Source organism: Dendrobates tinctorius, unplaced genomic scaffold, assembly GCF_039654945.1.
Source record: "Dendrobates tinctorius isolate UK_male_01 unplaced genomic scaffold, ASM3965494v1 ptg000070l, whole genome shotgun sequence".
Lineage (NCBI taxonomy): Eukaryota > Metazoa > Chordata > Amphibia > Anura > Dendrobatidae > Dendrobates > Dendrobates tinctorius.
This window is the reverse complement of record NW_027361738.1, coordinates 96724047-96740980: the sequence shown is the minus strand read 5'-3', so window position 1 is coordinate 96740980 and position 16934 is coordinate 96724047. Positions and strand designations below refer to the sequence as shown.

At 46.4% G+C, this 16934-nt stretch overlaps 1 protein-coding gene across 1 annotated transcript in view; it reads left to right on the top strand.

Moving 5' to 3' along the window:
- Window positions 1-16934, top strand: part of HHATL (hedgehog acyltransferase like) — a 62893-nt gene that overhangs the window by 20706 nt on the left and 25253 nt on the right. The window contains exons 6-9 of the mRNA XM_073582186.1: window positions 2246-2455; window positions 3038-3209; window positions 3657-3801; window positions 4196-4231. Of these exons, the coding sequence (XP_073438287.1) occupies window positions 2246-2455; window positions 3038-3209; window positions 3657-3801; window positions 4196-4231 (563 nt within the window). The remainder of the gene's footprint in view (window positions 1-2245; window positions 2456-3037; window positions 3210-3656; window positions 3802-4195; window positions 4232-16934) is intronic.

Here is a 16934-nt window from a genome sequence, read left to right as displayed (position 1 = left end):
CTTTTTACTATAGTGCTGTATCCTCTGTATAGTGTTTGCACACTTGGGTATATTTGAGCATTCTATGCCATGTCTTCTGTATTTTTTTTTTATTCTTATTTGCTTGGCATATATCCTGTAACCTCAATGGCCCTTGGTCTTATTTGTTTGCTAATTCATACAGTTGTGGCCAAAAGTATTAACACCCCTGCAATTCTGTCAGATAATACTCAGTTTCTTCCTGAAAATGATTGCAATCACAAATTCTTTGGTATTATTATCTTCATTTAATTTGTCTTAAATGAAAAAACACAAAAGAGAATGAAGCAAAAAGCAAAACATTGATCATTTCACACAAAACTCCAAAAATGGGCCAGACAAAAGTATTGGCACCCTCAGCCTAATACTTGGTTGCACAACCTTTAGCCAAAATAACTGCGACCAATCGCTTCCGGTAACCATCAATGAGTTTCTTACAATGCTCTGCTGGAATTTTAGACCATTCTTCTTTGGCAAACTGCTCCAGGTCCCTGATATTAGAAGGGTGCCTTCTCCAAACTGCCATTTTTAGATCTCTCCACAGGTGTTCTATGGGGTTCAGGTCTGGACTCATTGCTGGCCACCTTAGAAATCTCCAGTGCTTTCTCTCAAACCATTTTCTAGTGCTTTTTGAAGTGTGTTTTGGGTCATTGTCCTGCTGGAAGACCCATGACCTCTGAGGGAGACCCAGCTTTCTCACACTGGGCCCTACATTATGCTGCAAAATTTGTTGGTAGTCTTCAGACTTCATAATGCCATGCACACGGTCAAGCAGTTCAGTGCCAGAGGCAGCAAAGCAACCCCAAAACATCAGGGAACATCCGCCATGTTTGACTGTAGGGACCGTGTTCTTTTCTTTGAATGCCTCTTTTTTTCTCCTTTAAACTCTATGTTGATGCCTTTGCCCAAAAAGCTCGACTTTTGTCTCATCTGACCAGAGAACATTCTTCCAAAATGTTTTAGGCTTTTTCAGGTAAGTTTTGGCAAACTCCAGCCTGGCTTTTTTATGTCTCGGGGTAAGAAGTGGGGTCTTCCTGGGTCTCCTACCATACAGTCCCTTTTCATTCAGACGCCGACGGATAGTACGTGTTGACACTGTTGTACCCTCGGACTGCAGGGCAGCTTGAACTTGTTTGGATGTTAGTCGAGGTTCTTTATCCTACATCCGCACAATCTTGCGTTGAAATCTCTTGTCAATTTTTCTTTTCCGTCCACATCTAGGGAGGTTAGCCACAGTGCCATGGGCTTTAAACATCTTGATGACACTGCGCACGGTAGACACAGGAACATTCAGGTTTCTCAAGTCCTCAGACAGTTCTTTGGTCTTCTTTCTTTTCTCCATGCTCAATGTGGTACACACAAGGACACAGGACAGAGGTTGAGTCAACTTTAATCCATGTCAACTGGCTGCAAGTGTGATTAAGTTATTGCCAACACCTGTTAGGTGCCACAGGTAAGTTACAGGTGCTGTTAGTTACACAAATTAGAGAAGCATCACATGATTTTTCGAACAGTGCCAATACTTTTGTCCACCCTCTTTTTTATGTTTGGTGTGGAATTATATCCAATTTGGCTTTAGGACAATTCTTTTTGTGTTTTTTTCATTTAAGACAAATTAAATGAAGATAATAATACCAAAGAATTTGTGGTTGCAATCATTTTCAGGAAGAAACTGAGTATTATCTGACAGAATTGCAGGGGTGTCAATACTTTTGGCCACTACTGTATGTATCCCTTTTTTGTGGGATCAAAAAACAGCATGACCCACTTGAGTATTTTCCCCTCTTCTCTTATATCATTATTTTTATCATTTACCTCCACATCTAAGCAGAGGATTTGGGGCTCTGTATCATGGAGCTACACACATTATAAAATAATTTGAGAATTTTTTTTTCAGAACAGAATTTTGATTTTCTTGGTTTTGGAAAACTCTAACTGACATATAACTGCAGAAATAACAAAAAAGTTTAAACACTTTTTAAATGTATCAAAAGTAAGTTCAGTAAGTTATTTGCAACATCCAATTTCTTGTCCTGCTCCCTGCTGCTACCACTAGGGGACGCTGCGCATATGGCTGTATGCAGACATAGACCTGAATACGAGCTGCCCCCAAGTGGTGTTAGCAGGTAATTGTAATGGTGATTGCCCTTTTATTGTCAGACCTGCAGCTATAACATTGCTGACTGTCTCCGGTCTGTGACCAATTGTACATTTCTATTTTCTACAGAACGGCTTTGTTTCCGGGACCTTCACTCTGCAAGAAATCCTCTTTTTGGGGGGCAGCGGCTTCTCCATCCTGCGCTGCATGAGCTTCGCCCTGGAGACCTGCGACAAGAAGGAGGGATTTTACACCCCCATCCAACTCCTCAAGTATAACTTCTACCTTCCTTTCTTCTTTTTCGGCCCAATCATGACCTTTGACCAATTTCGTGAGCAGGTGAGATGAGGTGGTAAAGAAAAAAAAAACACTATATACATGTGTACAGGGCCATGAAAAAGTATTTACCCCCTTTGTTTTTTTTTTCCAGTATTGACTCTTAAAGGGATAAAACGCGCTTTTCATGTGACATTTGAGAGGGGGGGGGTCCAAAACCAACGGGCTCCATATTAAATATTAATCGCCTCCCTTAATACCCGTCTGTTCAGGTTTCTGTAAAGACGACGACTGCACCATATTATGGGGGCATATACTTTTTCACTTCCCTATAAATATAATTTTAATTTGCGTTTTTGCCTTATGTGGCTGGGCTGCAAACAAATGTCCGGGGGCTGTCTGGCATTCAGAGCTCGCCGGTAATTTCACTTGACTTTCCCTTTAAGAAGTAGGACTTTTAAAGGGGCAGGTGCTGAGTTTTTATTTATTCAATCTGCTATAATAACGCACCCTGATGAATTCCGGGAAGTATATCATTCAGATATGTTTCACATTCACTGAAATTCCTTTAATCCGGCATCCAATAATACAGAATTTTTTCTTAGACCGTTTTTCTATTCTAATCTGTACCTTCTGCCATTGCAGGTAAGCAGCAAGAGCACGGCCCGTAAAGACTACGAGATGAGGAGCATCCGGGTCCAGGCCGTGGTCCACGTGCTGATCATCCTCCTCGTGGACGTCGTCTTCCACTTCCTCTACATTCTCTCCATACCGTCAGACTTAAAGATGGTGAAGAAACTTTCAGATTGGTCCCTGGGTGAGGCAACTTTTTTCTTTTCTCTATTCAGAGCCAAATTCTGAATTTTTTGTAGCAATGCTCATTGTAACACCTCAGTATAAAAGTGTCCTGAGCGGCCGCCGCCGCCCCGGCTCTCCCGGATTCAGGAAAAGCTAAGATACTTTGTTCCATTTCTGGTGACTGCCGGCCGCTTTTCTCACCGTTAATCCTGATCTTTTTGATCTCTGCAGATCCCTGTAGATTTGAGACAGGGAAATGTCAAAACTTTCCTAAACTTAAGAAAAGTTCAGGAAACTTACAAGTACTAACCCTCACCCGCTCCCCACCCCGACCCACCAGATCTGTGCACATGAGATGTTTCCATTCATGGTCAGCAAGCAGAAATCTTGTAAACAGCGATAAATTAAAGCACAAGGTATCTGCTTCTGAAAGTTCTATAACTCCGCGCTCCGATCTTCCCGGCAGCCGGATTGGCGTACTCTAACTTAGTCTACGATTGGGTGAAGGCAGCCGTGATGTTTGGAGTTATAAACACCATCTCCAGACTGGACCACCTGGACCCGCCGCAGCCCCCCAAGTGTATCACCATGCTATATGTCTTCGCTGAAACGTAAGTCAACGCCTAATTAACACTATTTTCTCGTCATTGTAACATAATGTTGATTTAAATGTTTTGTGTACACAGCTCCTATGCAGAGCTGTATATCTCCATGGTAACAGACTACAAACAAATCCTGTGTAGTCTGATCGTATATACACATAGCTATGAAGCCACAGTGTATGATTCCTTCTTCTACGGATAATCTACAGCCCAGACTGTATGTTTTAGTCTTCAACCATGGAGGCACATAGGTCTGCGCAGGAGCTGTATACACAAAACGATAGGGGATATCTAATAAATGATGTTCGCAAAGCTGCTTAACAAAGTGATGACAAAAAATAAGTAATAAGTAAATATCCGCCAGGTTCATTCATTTCATTTCTTTGGTTTTCCTTTGTTTCAGGCATTTTGACAGAGGAATTAATGACTGGCTTTGCAAGTGAGTATCAGCCGGGTGTCAGACATCCCCACAGCTGTTATTTCTGCCCAAAAACATCGCACAGATTCTGTGAAGTGACGTATTAAGTGCTGCAAAATGTTTTACTCCATTCCCCTCCTATTTAAATAGGACACGCCCCAACCATACTCCATGCCCCTTCTATTTATATAGGACACGCCCCAACCATACTACATGCCCCTCCTATTTATATAGGACACACCCAACTATACTACATGCCCCTCCTCTTTATATAGGTCACACCCAACTATACTCCATGCCCCTCCTATTTATACAGGACACACCCAACTATACTCCATGCCCCTCTTATTTATATAGGACATGCCCAACCATACTCCATGCCCCTCCTATTTATACAGGACACACCCAACTATACTCCATGCCCCTCTTATTTATATAGGACATGCCCAACCATACTCCATGCCCCTCCTATTTTTACAGGTACAGGACACACCCAACTATACTCCATGCCCCTCTTATTTATATAGGACACGCCCAACTATACTCCATGCCCCTCCTATTTATATAGGTCACGCCCAACCATACTCCATGCCCCTCCTATTTATAAGTCACACCCAACTATGCTCCATGCCCCTCCTATTTATATAGGTCACGCCCAACTATACTCCATGCCCCTCCTATTTATATAGGGCATGCCCAACCATACTCCATTCCTCTCCTATCTATATAGGTCACACCCAACTATGCTCCATGACCCTCCTATTTATATAGGGCATGCCCAACCATACTCCATGCCCCTCCTATTTATATAGGTCACACCCAACTATGCTCCATGTCCCTCCTATTTATATAGGACATGCCCAACTATACTCCATGCCCCTCCTATTTATATAGGACACACCCAACCATACTCCATGCCTGTCCTATTTATATAGGTCACACCCAACCGTACTCCATACCCCTCCTATTTATATAGGACACACCCAACTATACTCCATGCCCCTCCTATTTATATAGGATACGCCCAACTATACTCCATGCCCCTCCTATTTATATAGGATACACCCAACTATACTCCATGCCCCTCCTATTTATATAGGACACGCCCAACTGTACTCCATGCCCCTCCTATTTATATAGGATACACCCAACTATACTCCATGCCCCTCCTATTTATATAGGACACGCCTAACTGTACTCCATGCCCCTCCTATTTATATACACCACACCCCAACCGGTGGCAATTAAATCAGTAGTCCATTTATCCCCACTGCAAAATCAACACAGACTCATAAACATATACAGACCCCAGACCAAACTCCCCTAATACAAACTCCCTAACGAAATCCAGACCTTTTAAATACAAAAGACCAGGCCCTCTATACAAGACCAGGCCCTCTAAACCCAGGCCCAGTGGCATAGCTAGAATCCGATGGGACCCAGTGCTATATTTGGACCTGTTTACCCCCTGCTTGTTGGACAAATTTATTGGCCCTTGTACTGTTCTAAATCCTATGAAGACATACCTGTTGCCCCCCCATTATTTCATAATGTTCACCATCCTGTGCTAATGTCCCCTGTCCTGGTATGTATGTCTCTTGCCTGATATACAGGGGTTGGACAAATTAATGGAAACATCAACAAAAGTTAGTTTAATATGGTGTAGGTCCACCTTTTGCGGCGATTACAGCCTCAATTATCCGAAGTATGGATTCATAGAAGGTGTGAATTGTTTCCAAAGGAATTGTAGCCCATTCTTCAGTTAAAACACCCTCCAGTTCTTTGAGCGACGATGGCAACGTCTAACTTGAAACTCTAAAATTGTTCTGTCCCCACATGAGGTGAATGGAGGTGTAGTTGATTGGGGCTGGGAGAGATTCCTACCTTCCGATTCCTCAATGCAGAGCAGACAGGACCATTGTTGCTGTTTTGCTGTTCATGCGTCCAGAGAGATGATACACACCAGATATTGTGAAGTCCAGACTTGTTTATTGGAAATCTGGACATACAGCGTATGATTGGTAGTGCAGTACTTCTCCAGAAATGCAGGTGTAACGACCGAGGTGGTACAACAATGTGTGTGCCGCAAGGTGTGCAGCAAGTTGGTAGCACGATGATTCAGCAAATTGAGCAAATTGTGAGTGGTCAAAAAACTGGTGCCTTTCACAGCCTGGTAAGTGTGTCTCTCCCAGGAGAAAATGAATCTAATAATGGCCACCGGCAGGAAGAGAAGGAGTGACCTGACCTGGAAGTGGAAGGCATGTACTAGAATTAACTAGCTGCAGTCTGCTATACAAAAAAAGGACAGCAGGTGGCAGCAGACCAAATGCAAAACTGAACACAAAGAATGGTAACATAACACAATCTATATAAGCATATAATCATAACATTAGATGGAACAGCACACTCCCCATCTGAAATTCCGTAAGGGATTTCACTATATTAATGTTTTTGTTTAAGTAAAGTTCGATAACCTAGAAAGGAAGCACAAATATGCATGCAATAATGACAGCTTCAAAACGAGGTAGATGACAGTCAGTTCCTGAGACAATCCAATGATACCCATCTTCGGACCGGAGAAGCCGCACTAGGCCAAACTGTCTCCGACCCAATGGTAATCCAATGGACGAAGCCCTAGGGCAGAGTTCTGTTCATGGTTCATCCTACTGGAATGTCCTCAATTGGCAGTATCAATACGAGCTCGTGGATTGGCCTCTGAAATGTCTTAGGCTCGCCTTTCCTAAGGACCTTCAGCTCCACCTTCCGGACCTTACCGTCTTGACTAGGGAAAGTCTTTGTAACGATTCCCATAGGCCAGTCGATCCTTCGGGCTTGTTGTTCTTTCATTAGTACCACGTCTCCTTCTTTCAAGTTCGGTTTATTCTGTCGCCATTTTCTTCTTCTTGGAGAGTCACGAGATATTCCTTTCTCCACCGGCTCCAGAAGTTGTCAGCGAGGTACTGCACACGTTTCCACTGTTTCTGGTAGATGTTTGCATGAGTAAACTCTCCACTAACTGTTAGCGGGTTCCCGGTCTTGTGGGTGAGAAGAGCAGCTGGCTTAAGAATGGTCGGTTTTTCGGGATCCATGGACACTGGGACAAGTGGTCTTGAGTTGATTATGGCAGAAACTTCAGCCAGAAGAGTAACCAAGGTCTCATGCGTAAGCCTTGAAGAGTTTACGTCCATAAACATAGAGTTCAGGATGTTGCGTGAGGTCCCGATCATCCTTTCCCAGGAACCTCCCATGTGAGAACTATGCGGAGGATTGAAGATCCAGGTGCAACCTCTTTCTGCTAGTTGATCCTGAATTGGCTTGATGTTAATATCCAGCTCTCGACATGCACCGATGGAGTTGCTTCCGCGGTCAGACCTCAACTGTTTCACCGGTCCTCTGATCGCTAGAAACCACCGGAGGGCGTTGATCAGGCTGGATGTGTCCATACACTCTATTACCTCTATGTGGACGGCACAGACACTCATGCAAGTGAATCGTACTGCCCAATGTTTGCTGTTGGCATGGCCACCTCGAGTTCTGCGTGCAGATACCATCCATGGCCCAAAGACATCTAGGCCAACGTAGGTGAAAGGCGGTTCGGCACTCAATCTGTCAGAGGGCAATTCGGCCATTTGTTGATGTACCTGTTTTCCTCTGGTTTTCCGACATTGCACACAGCGATGTAGTGATCCTGCTACACGTCTTTTCATACCTATGAACCATAACTTGCCTTCTGTGATCTGCCTGCCTTGGTGCTGTTTTTTCATGAAAGTGCCAGATCAGTAGATTAGTGATATGATGTTTACTGGGAGTGATGCAAGGATGTTGCTCTGATGCCGCAATCTTGACTTGATTTAAATGACCACCGACTCTCAGCAAACCGAAGCTGTCCATTAATGGATTCAAATGGGCAATGGGGCTTTTCAGAGAGATCTGCTGTTTGTGGTGTAGGCATTCCCATTCAGTACTGAATACGCTCTGCTGGACGTAACGTATTATAAGGGACTCAGTGAGAAATGTCCTCAGCAGAGAGTGGTTTACAGGCAGACGTGCCAGCTGTGACAGTCTTTGCCTCCACGTGAGTTGTGATAAGATCTTGCAATGTGGACTAACCTTGCGATAGTCTTGACGAGTCTTATCCAATTGGAGAAGCATTCGAAGCGCTGGCAACCGAGGCTGGAGGTTGTTTTAGAGTTCGTCGCCAAAGCACTGACCTCGGAGCGGACTTCTGGATCGTCATCCGGATCCTGGATGCTGAAGACTTCCTGAACACGTTCGCTTCCCTTCTGTTCAATCAGAAACTTAGGACCTGAAAGCCAAGAAGAGTTAGCAAAGGACCTTATAGACATAGGTCTAGTGGCATGGTCAGCTGGATTAAGTTCAGATGGGATATAGTGCCATTGTTCAGGCTTGGAAGACCTCCTTATTCTTTCGATGCGGTTACTGACGTAGAAGCGCCTTGTTTGGTTGTAGATGTAGCCTAAGACAACCTTACTGTCACTGTAGTATTGTACGTCGTCTATGTTGGTGTCAAGCTCGTGCTGTATAAAGTCTGCGAGTTCTACTGCAAGCACGGTCGCACAGAGTTCAAGTCTGCGAATAGTGTGGTCAGGCTTGGGAGCCAACTTAGCCTTGCCGAAGACGAACCCAACATGATCTTGAATGTCGGGTCCCGTTACCTTCAGATAGGCAACTGCTGCAATGGCCTCCGTGAATGCATCCGAGAACACATGGAGTTCCTTCCTAGTGCTAGCAGCAAGTGAGGTTCTGGCGTAGCATCTCATCCAAGGCACACAAAGACTGCTTCCAGGTTTCCCATTTTGGTTCCTTCTCTGGAGGGAGTGGGGCATCCCACTCCTTGACGGTTTCGGAAAGCTGTCTCAGAAGGGATTTACCTTGTATGGTAATTGGTGCTACGAACCCCAGTGGGTCGTATAAGCTATTCACCACTGACAGGACACCACATTTAGTGAATGGTTTGTCTGCACAGTTGATTTGGAAACTGAAGGTGTCGACTGACAGGTTCCACCTCAAGCCTAAGCTTCTCTGCACAGGCGAACAGTCTGGTCCCAGGTCTATGTCCTTGAATCCTGGTGCGTGATCACTTGAATCAAAGGCTCTCATGACAGCCTGGCTGTTTGAAGCAATTTTGTGCAATCTAAGCTTAGTTTGGTACATCATACCTTGGGTCCTCTTGAGTAGATCGATAGCTGCTTCTTCTGTCGGCATTTTACTCCATCATCTACATAGAAGTCTTTCTCTACAAAGTCTCTGGCATCTGTTCCATTTTCGGTCTGTCCTTCTTGAGCGGTTCTCCGCAGGCCATAGGTTGCCACTGCTGGGGAAGGGCTGTTCCCGAATACGTGCACTCTCATGCGATACTCCACCATCTCTTTGCTGGGGTCATTGTCCTTGTACCATAGGAACCTGAGGAAATTCCTGCGGTCCTCTCTGACTATGAAACAGTGGAACATCTGTTCAATGTCGGCGGTGATGGGCTCTTTCCGGAACCTCATCAACAATCCTATTAGGTTGTTTGTAAGGCTAGGACCCATGAGGAGGACATCGTTGAGAGATACACCTTGATGTTTGGCGCTTGAATCAAAGACAACTCTAATTTGCTTAGGTTTCCGTGGGTGATATACTCCGAATGAGGGTAGGTACCAGCACTCCTCGTTTTCGTTTAAGGGAGGCGCTGGCTCCGCATGGTTATTCCGGAATATCTTGCTCATAAAGGTGACAATGTGTTCTTTCACCTCCGGTTTGTTGCTAAGTGTGCGCTGGAGAGAGTTGAATCTGGACAAGGCTTGTTCACAATTGTTCGGGAGTCTTACCCTGGTAGCTCGGAAGGGTAGGGGAAAAAACCCAGTGATTGGTCTCGTCCTTAAGGAACTCATTGTCCATTATCCTGACAAATTCCTTGTCTTCCATTGACGGGGTTACTATGTTGTCATCCTTAGTTGTATGAAACACTGATCTTCCCAAGTCGTCTGCATAGGGAGAAGGAATTATATCAGGCAGCTGTACTGGATCTGGAGGCTTCTCTTTCACATCATAGTGATGAGGGCATGGTTTGCAGAAAGTAGTTCGTCCATCTCGGTGTACGTAGGTCTTAAAAGAATCGACTCTTGTTCGGTCCAAGCACACATTTCCTATGATTACCCAACCCAAGTCGAGTCTCTGTGCGTAGGGGGCATAGTCGGGACCATTGCACTGTTGGCGGACCTTATGTATCCTTAAATTGTCTCTACCGAGCAGAAGTAGGATTTCAGCATCTGTGTCTATAGGTGGGATGACGCTGACTAGGTGCCTTAGGTGTGGTTGGTGGAATGCAGCTTCCGGGGTAAGGATCTCATCCCTTTGGTCGGGTATTTGATCGCATTCGATTAGCGTAGGTAAGGGTATTTCTACGCCTCCGTTGACAGGAGAAGCAATGAAACCTTGTGCCCTCCTGCCGCTGGTCTCTATGCAGCCTGAGCACGTATTCAGAGTATAGGGCGTTGCTGGTCCCTTGATTCCAAAGGCTTCAAAGAACTTAGGCCCAGCTAGGGATCGATTGCTCTGATAGTCAATGATGGCATACATATTTACTGCCTTCTCTGGTTGCCCTTCTGGATAAACTCTGTTTAGGCATATCCTGGCACAGAATTTATCACTTTGGCTCTACCCACATACCTCTGAGCATGAGCAGGAGACAGCCGTGGTAGAATTGGCGTTATTCTGTGGCTCCCCGCCATGGGTTGTAGCCGGACTAGAGGTAACTGTGACTGCTGGATCGCTGGTGGCTGAGGTTGGATGCAAAGCTGATGTGTGTTTGTCACTATGACACTCTTCACACTTAATGGCAGATTTACAGTCATTGGCCATGTGTTCTAATGAGGCGCAGCACTTGAAACATACCCCAAGTTCACTGAGGATTTTCTTGCACTCCTGCATGGTTTTGGACCTGAAGCCTCTACATTTATTCAGTGAGTGCGGTTTTTTGTGAATGGGACACTCACGATTGAAAGACATATCTCTCGATGGAATAGTCTACTGCTTATCGGCAGTTACTGCGGGTGGTGGCAGGTTAGTCTTTCTGACACTTATACTGCGCCTCAAGTCCTTGCGTCTATGTGAGACGCTTTCATACCTTGATGACGGTGTTGCTGGAGCTGTAGTGTTAGACTCCAGGAAGTCTAGGCTAGGGTCGTTTCTCATTTGGGCCTGTTGGTCAACAAACTTGCAGAACTGATTGAACGGAGGATAGGTGACATCATGTGATCTTTTGTACCTGGAAATGCATACTGCCCACTTCTCTTGCAGACTATGTGGCAGCTTTGAGACGATTGGGTTCACCCCATGGGCAGTGTCCAGGTAGCATAATCCAGACAGACGAGGGTCTCTCTTTGCGAGTTCCAGTTCCATAAGCAGATCGCTTAAGTCGAGAAGCTTGTGGGCTTCCTTAAGGTTGATCCTTGGAGCATTCTGCGGTCTCTTGAATAGGGACTTTTCTATGGCTTCAGCGCTGCCATAGGTTATTTCAAGTCTCAGCCAGGCAGCAGCGAGACCTGCTTCAGCTTGCCCCATGTAGACGGTCCGAAGACTCTTGATACGGTTTGTGGAGTCAGGACCCAACCATTTTACCATGAGGTCGAGCTCCCGTTCTGCAGATAGGTTGAGGTCAGCAATGGTGGCCTTGAAGGTTGCTTTCCAGGCTCTGTAGTTCTCTGCACAGTCGTCAAACTTTGAGAGGCTGGTGCTGATTAGATCTTTGCTCACCATAAACCTGGCTAACTCCGATCCTTCACTCCTTGTTACCATGTTAGCTTGTGTTGCCTCTCAGGCATATAAGCTGTGTGGTGTGGAAGGGTGAATTGTTCCCAGGTAGAATGATGTTGCTGCAGGTTTGAGCTGTGGTTTAACCGCTGGAGATTTCGATGACTGCGGTTTGAACTGTGGAGATGGACTGGAGTGCATCTTATGGTCGTCTTGTGATGATTGCTGCACCTGAGGGGACACATTATGGCGTTGGTCTTGGGTCTCTGCAGATGCTGTGGGTAACACTGGCACTGTAAGTTGGGCTGACTTGGACGTTTCCACATTGTTTGGTTGAACGTCGCTGGAGGTGTGTGCTGCAGATATCTGTTTCTGCACGTAATCACTGGTACGGACGGCTGGGTCCTCTTCTTCCAGTTGAGGTAGGCAAATCGGGTCGAGGTTTTGATTCAATGCTTGGTCGAGTATTTTTACTTCAGATTTCCTCCATTTCTGTTTGAAGAATCTTTGCCCGAGCCTCTGCTTCTGCTTTCTTGGCTTCTGCCTCTGCTTCTGCTTTCTTGGCTTCTGCCTCTGCTTCTGCTTTCTTTTCTGTGTGGGAGCATCTTAATTTGGATCGCTCTGAGTTTAAACGGGCCTCCAGGATTCTGTCGCTGAGGGCTGAAGTTCTTGAGCAGGATGATTTGTATGACCGAGAAGAGTGTCTGGATGAGCCTGACCTGCGGGATCTTAAGGATCTTAATTCTTGCAGATGAGCAGTATGGAGCTCCGCTTTATCTTTGGCGTCTTGCACGGCGGCGTCCCTTTCTCTTTCTGTGGAATCCACTTTGTTTAATTCTGATGAGGCTTCATCAATATTAGAGTCTTTTAAGAAGGCGGCGTACCTTGCGGACAGTCTCTTGTATCGTCCGTGGGCCGTGTCTAGCCGTTTTATAGTGTCCTGTAGACTCACTGCATCATTTTTGTGGCGTTGGATGCTTGACATGAGGGAGGTGACTCGTTCCCATAGGTCGTCCAGGTTGTCATTGAACTTATCCTTCATATTGTGATAGTTTTCGACAGCCTTTATGGTTGGCTTGACAGAGCGTTTTGGTCGTGAGTCTTGGTCTGTTTCTGAAGCTGGCTCTGTTTCCCCCTCTTCATAATGGACAGGATCGGGTAGTATTTGCTCTGTTTCAGCAGTGGGAGACTGTGCAGGGTCTTTTTCGGCCATTTTGATTTAAGGTGCACTATCTCTTTAAGAAACTGAACTTTTGAATTGGGGGCTGGAAATCGCAGTGCAGCTCGGTTAAGACATCCTGACGAGATCCCCAATGTGTTTTTAGAGAATTGTGGGTGTCACGGGGTCCTTCTCTGGTATCACACAATCAACAGAGCAAGCGAAGAGTGAACAATTCCAAGACCTTTATTCAGGCAAAAATACGAAAAGGTCCATATTCAGTCCACCACACAAAGGATAAGATAGTCCAGAATAAGAATGCAGTCCAGTATCAAGATAAAATGTCCAGGGAAACGAGATTCCAAAACACTCTAGCACCAGAGGATAGAAATGGATCCTTCTCTCTGAAATGCAGCCTTTTCACCATCATGTCTATACCGGAACTGACTTGTTGTCCAGCTGCTGTTCTTTCCCCCCACCCCCTTCCCTGTGCAGGGGTAGTCAAACAAGTTACCTCCCAGAGGAGAACAAAAGGCCTTAGGGATTAATGCACCACAGGGGGTCATCAAGAGACAGATACAGTGAGGCTGTAGGCTTACAATGTAATAAGAAAAACACTATGAAAACAACTGGAATTGTTAAAAATAGGAATATACAAAAAATGACATCCACATAACACATCACACCATCACAACCTCTCCCCCCCTATAATAAGTGAGCACGCCATGAGGTCTACACAGACCTCTGGCCTGCTCACTTTAGTCCACATTGCTCAGTTATTTATAGTTCCTTGTACAGTGGCAGGGGTAGGTCGGCCTGGGGAGCCTATGGTTCTTCTTGTCGAGACAGTCCATCGGAGTTCTGGTGTTGGCTTCCTCGCTTGTATTGGATGGAGAAGCTGTAGGGTTGTAAGAACAAGCTCCACTGCAGCAATCTTCCATTGTCCCCTAATACGCGATTCAGCCATGTGAGGGGGTTGTGGTCTGTAACAATCGTAAAGTCTCTGCCATACAAGTAGGGCTGCAATTTTTTTAGCGCCCATACGATGGCAAGGCACTCCTTTTCAATAGTGGCATAGGCAACTTCCCGATCCAGTAGTTTCCGACTGGCAAAAGCAACAGGATGTTCTTCTCCGGCGGCATTCACTTGGCTAAGTACTGCCCCAATCCCAAAGGTGGATGCATCTGTCTGCACGAGGAACCTGCGTTTATAATCCGGGGCAGCCAAGACAGGAGCAGTGACGAGGGCAGTCTTTAACGCTGAAAAGGCATCCTCGCATGCATGCGTCCATGTCACATTCCTAGGCATGTTCTTGCGGGTCAGGTCGGTTAGGGGCTTGGCCAAGGTGCTGAAGTTAGAAACAATTTTGCGATAGTAGCCCGCAGTTCCTAAAAACACAAGTACCTGCTTTTTAGTCTGGGGTCTACACCAGTTGCTAATGGCTTCCACCTTGGCAGGCTCTGGCCTTAGTGTCCCACCCCCTACTCTATGCCCGAGGTACTGCACCTCAGCCATCCCTATTTGGCACTTATCAGGGCGAATGGTCAGTCCTGCAGTAAGGATACAGTCCAGCACTATGCCCAAGTGTTTAAGATGTTCCTCCCAGGTTGTGCTAAAAATGGCGATGTCGTCTAAGTAAGCACAGGCAAAGTCCTGACATTGTTGTAACAGTCGATCCACCAGTCTCTGGAACGTAGCGGGGGCAGTTTTCATCCCAAAGGGCATTCCCAGGAACTCATAAAGCCCAAATGGAGTAATGAAGGCTGAGCGCTCCCGAGCGTCCTCCGTTAGAGGTATCTGTCAGTACCCCTTGCTCAAGTCTAATGTGGTCACAAATTGGGCACTGGCCAGACGATCCAATAGATCATCAATCCTGGGCATGGGATAAGCATCACTCTTGGTGGCATCATTTAGTCGTCTGTAATCAACGCAGAATCGTGTTGTACCATCCTTCTTGGGGACCAGGACGACAGGAGAGGCCCAAGAACTGTGAGATGGCTGAATAACTCCCAGTTGTTTCATCTCCTCCAGTTCGTTCTTTATCATGCCGTGAACAGCCTCTGGAACCCGGTAGGCAGCCTGCTGGATGGGGCGTTGTCCGGGGGTTTCCACATGGTGACTGGTGAGAGTAGTCTTCCCCGGCTTTGAGGAGAAAGCAGCAGCCCTCGGCCTTAGTACGGCGACAATATCATCCTTTTGTATATCCGATAAATGGGAGCCCAGGGGCACTTGTTCCAGTGATCCTCCCGCTTGGGCAACCTGGAGGAGATCTGGGAGATACTCGTCGGCGGCGGTATCACTTGGGGGGTGGCAGACAGCTAGAACCACTAGAGTCCAGGGCAATAACATAGTGTCATTAATTTTCTTGACAACCTGATAAGGGCCTTCCCACACTGCTTGAAGCTTGTTGGCAGGGGAAGCAGTAATCATGAGCACTTGCTGTCCTTCCATAAATTCCCGGTTCCTGGCATTACGGTCATACCAGGTTTTTTGTCTGGACTGGGCCATTCGCTGATGTTCTTTAGCGAAGTTAGCTAGCTGGGCGAGATGGTCTCTGAGCTCTAGAACATAGGGAACGATGGGCATTCCGGTATCTGAAATGTCTCCCTCCAAATGTTCTTTCAGAAGAGTGAGAGGCCCACGGACCTTCCGGCTAAACAGTAGTTCGAAGGGAGAGAACCCTGTGGACTCTTGGGGAACCTCCCGATAGGCGAAGAGGAGATGTGGCAGGTACTTTTCCCAGTCTTTTTCAACGTCAACAAAAGCCCTCAGCATATTTCTTAGGGTTCCATTAAAGCGTTCACATAGTCCGTTGGTCTGTGGGTGGTATGGTGTGGTGCGAATGGCTCGAACACCTCAGGTATGCCATAGGGACTGGACCAGATCTGACATGAACTGAGTGCCTTGATCCGACAATATTTCACTAGGAAACCCTACCCAGGTAAAGATGGTAACAAGGGCCTCGGCTACCTTTACTGCTGTAATACTGGACAGGGCCACAGCTTCAGGATACCTAGTGGCATAGTCCACCACGGTCAGGATATATTTTTTCCCTGACCTGCTGGGGTGGGCCAGAGGACCTATGATGTCGACGGCTAGACGTTGAAATGGTTCCTCAATTATGGGCAGGGATTGCAGGGGTACCTTATGTCGAGCTCCTGGATGCCGCATTCGCTGGCACACATCGCAGGTGCGGCAATAATGGGCTACCGACTGCGAGACGCCCGGCCTGTAAAAATTTTGGGTGAGTCTCTTTTCAGTCCTTTTTCTCCCTTGATGCCCAGCCAAGGGGATGTCATGGGCCAGTTGAAGTAGCTGTGCCCTGTACTTCTGAGGGACAATGAGTTGCCTGGTCGTTGCGTCAGGGTTGCCCTGGTCACTGCCCTTTGTTACACGATAATACAGTCCATTTTCTCGAGTGAAGCCATCCCCATTATCTCCCAAGTGCCCAGTTTCTGCCTTTCGCCTAAGGGCTGCTAAGGTAGTGTCACCCTCTATTTCTCTCCTAAACTCCTCTCTGTCCCAAGACTCTCCCAATGTAGTAGCAGCGAAAGTATTCCTTACCGACTCTGATGCGGTTCGTGGTGGTTGCTCCCCGGTGGGGTCCGGATGATGTAGTGCTTGAAGGGCCTGTAGTCGGGTGACTGCTCCCACAAATTGGCACTGTAACTCCCCAATGTCGTTCCCAAGGAGGATATCTGCAGGAAGTCCTCCCATAACTCCAATCCAACACAGTTTTTCTCCACAACCATAATCCAAACGCACAGAAGCTCGCTGTATATATTTGCGGGCACCGCCCGCCAGGACAAT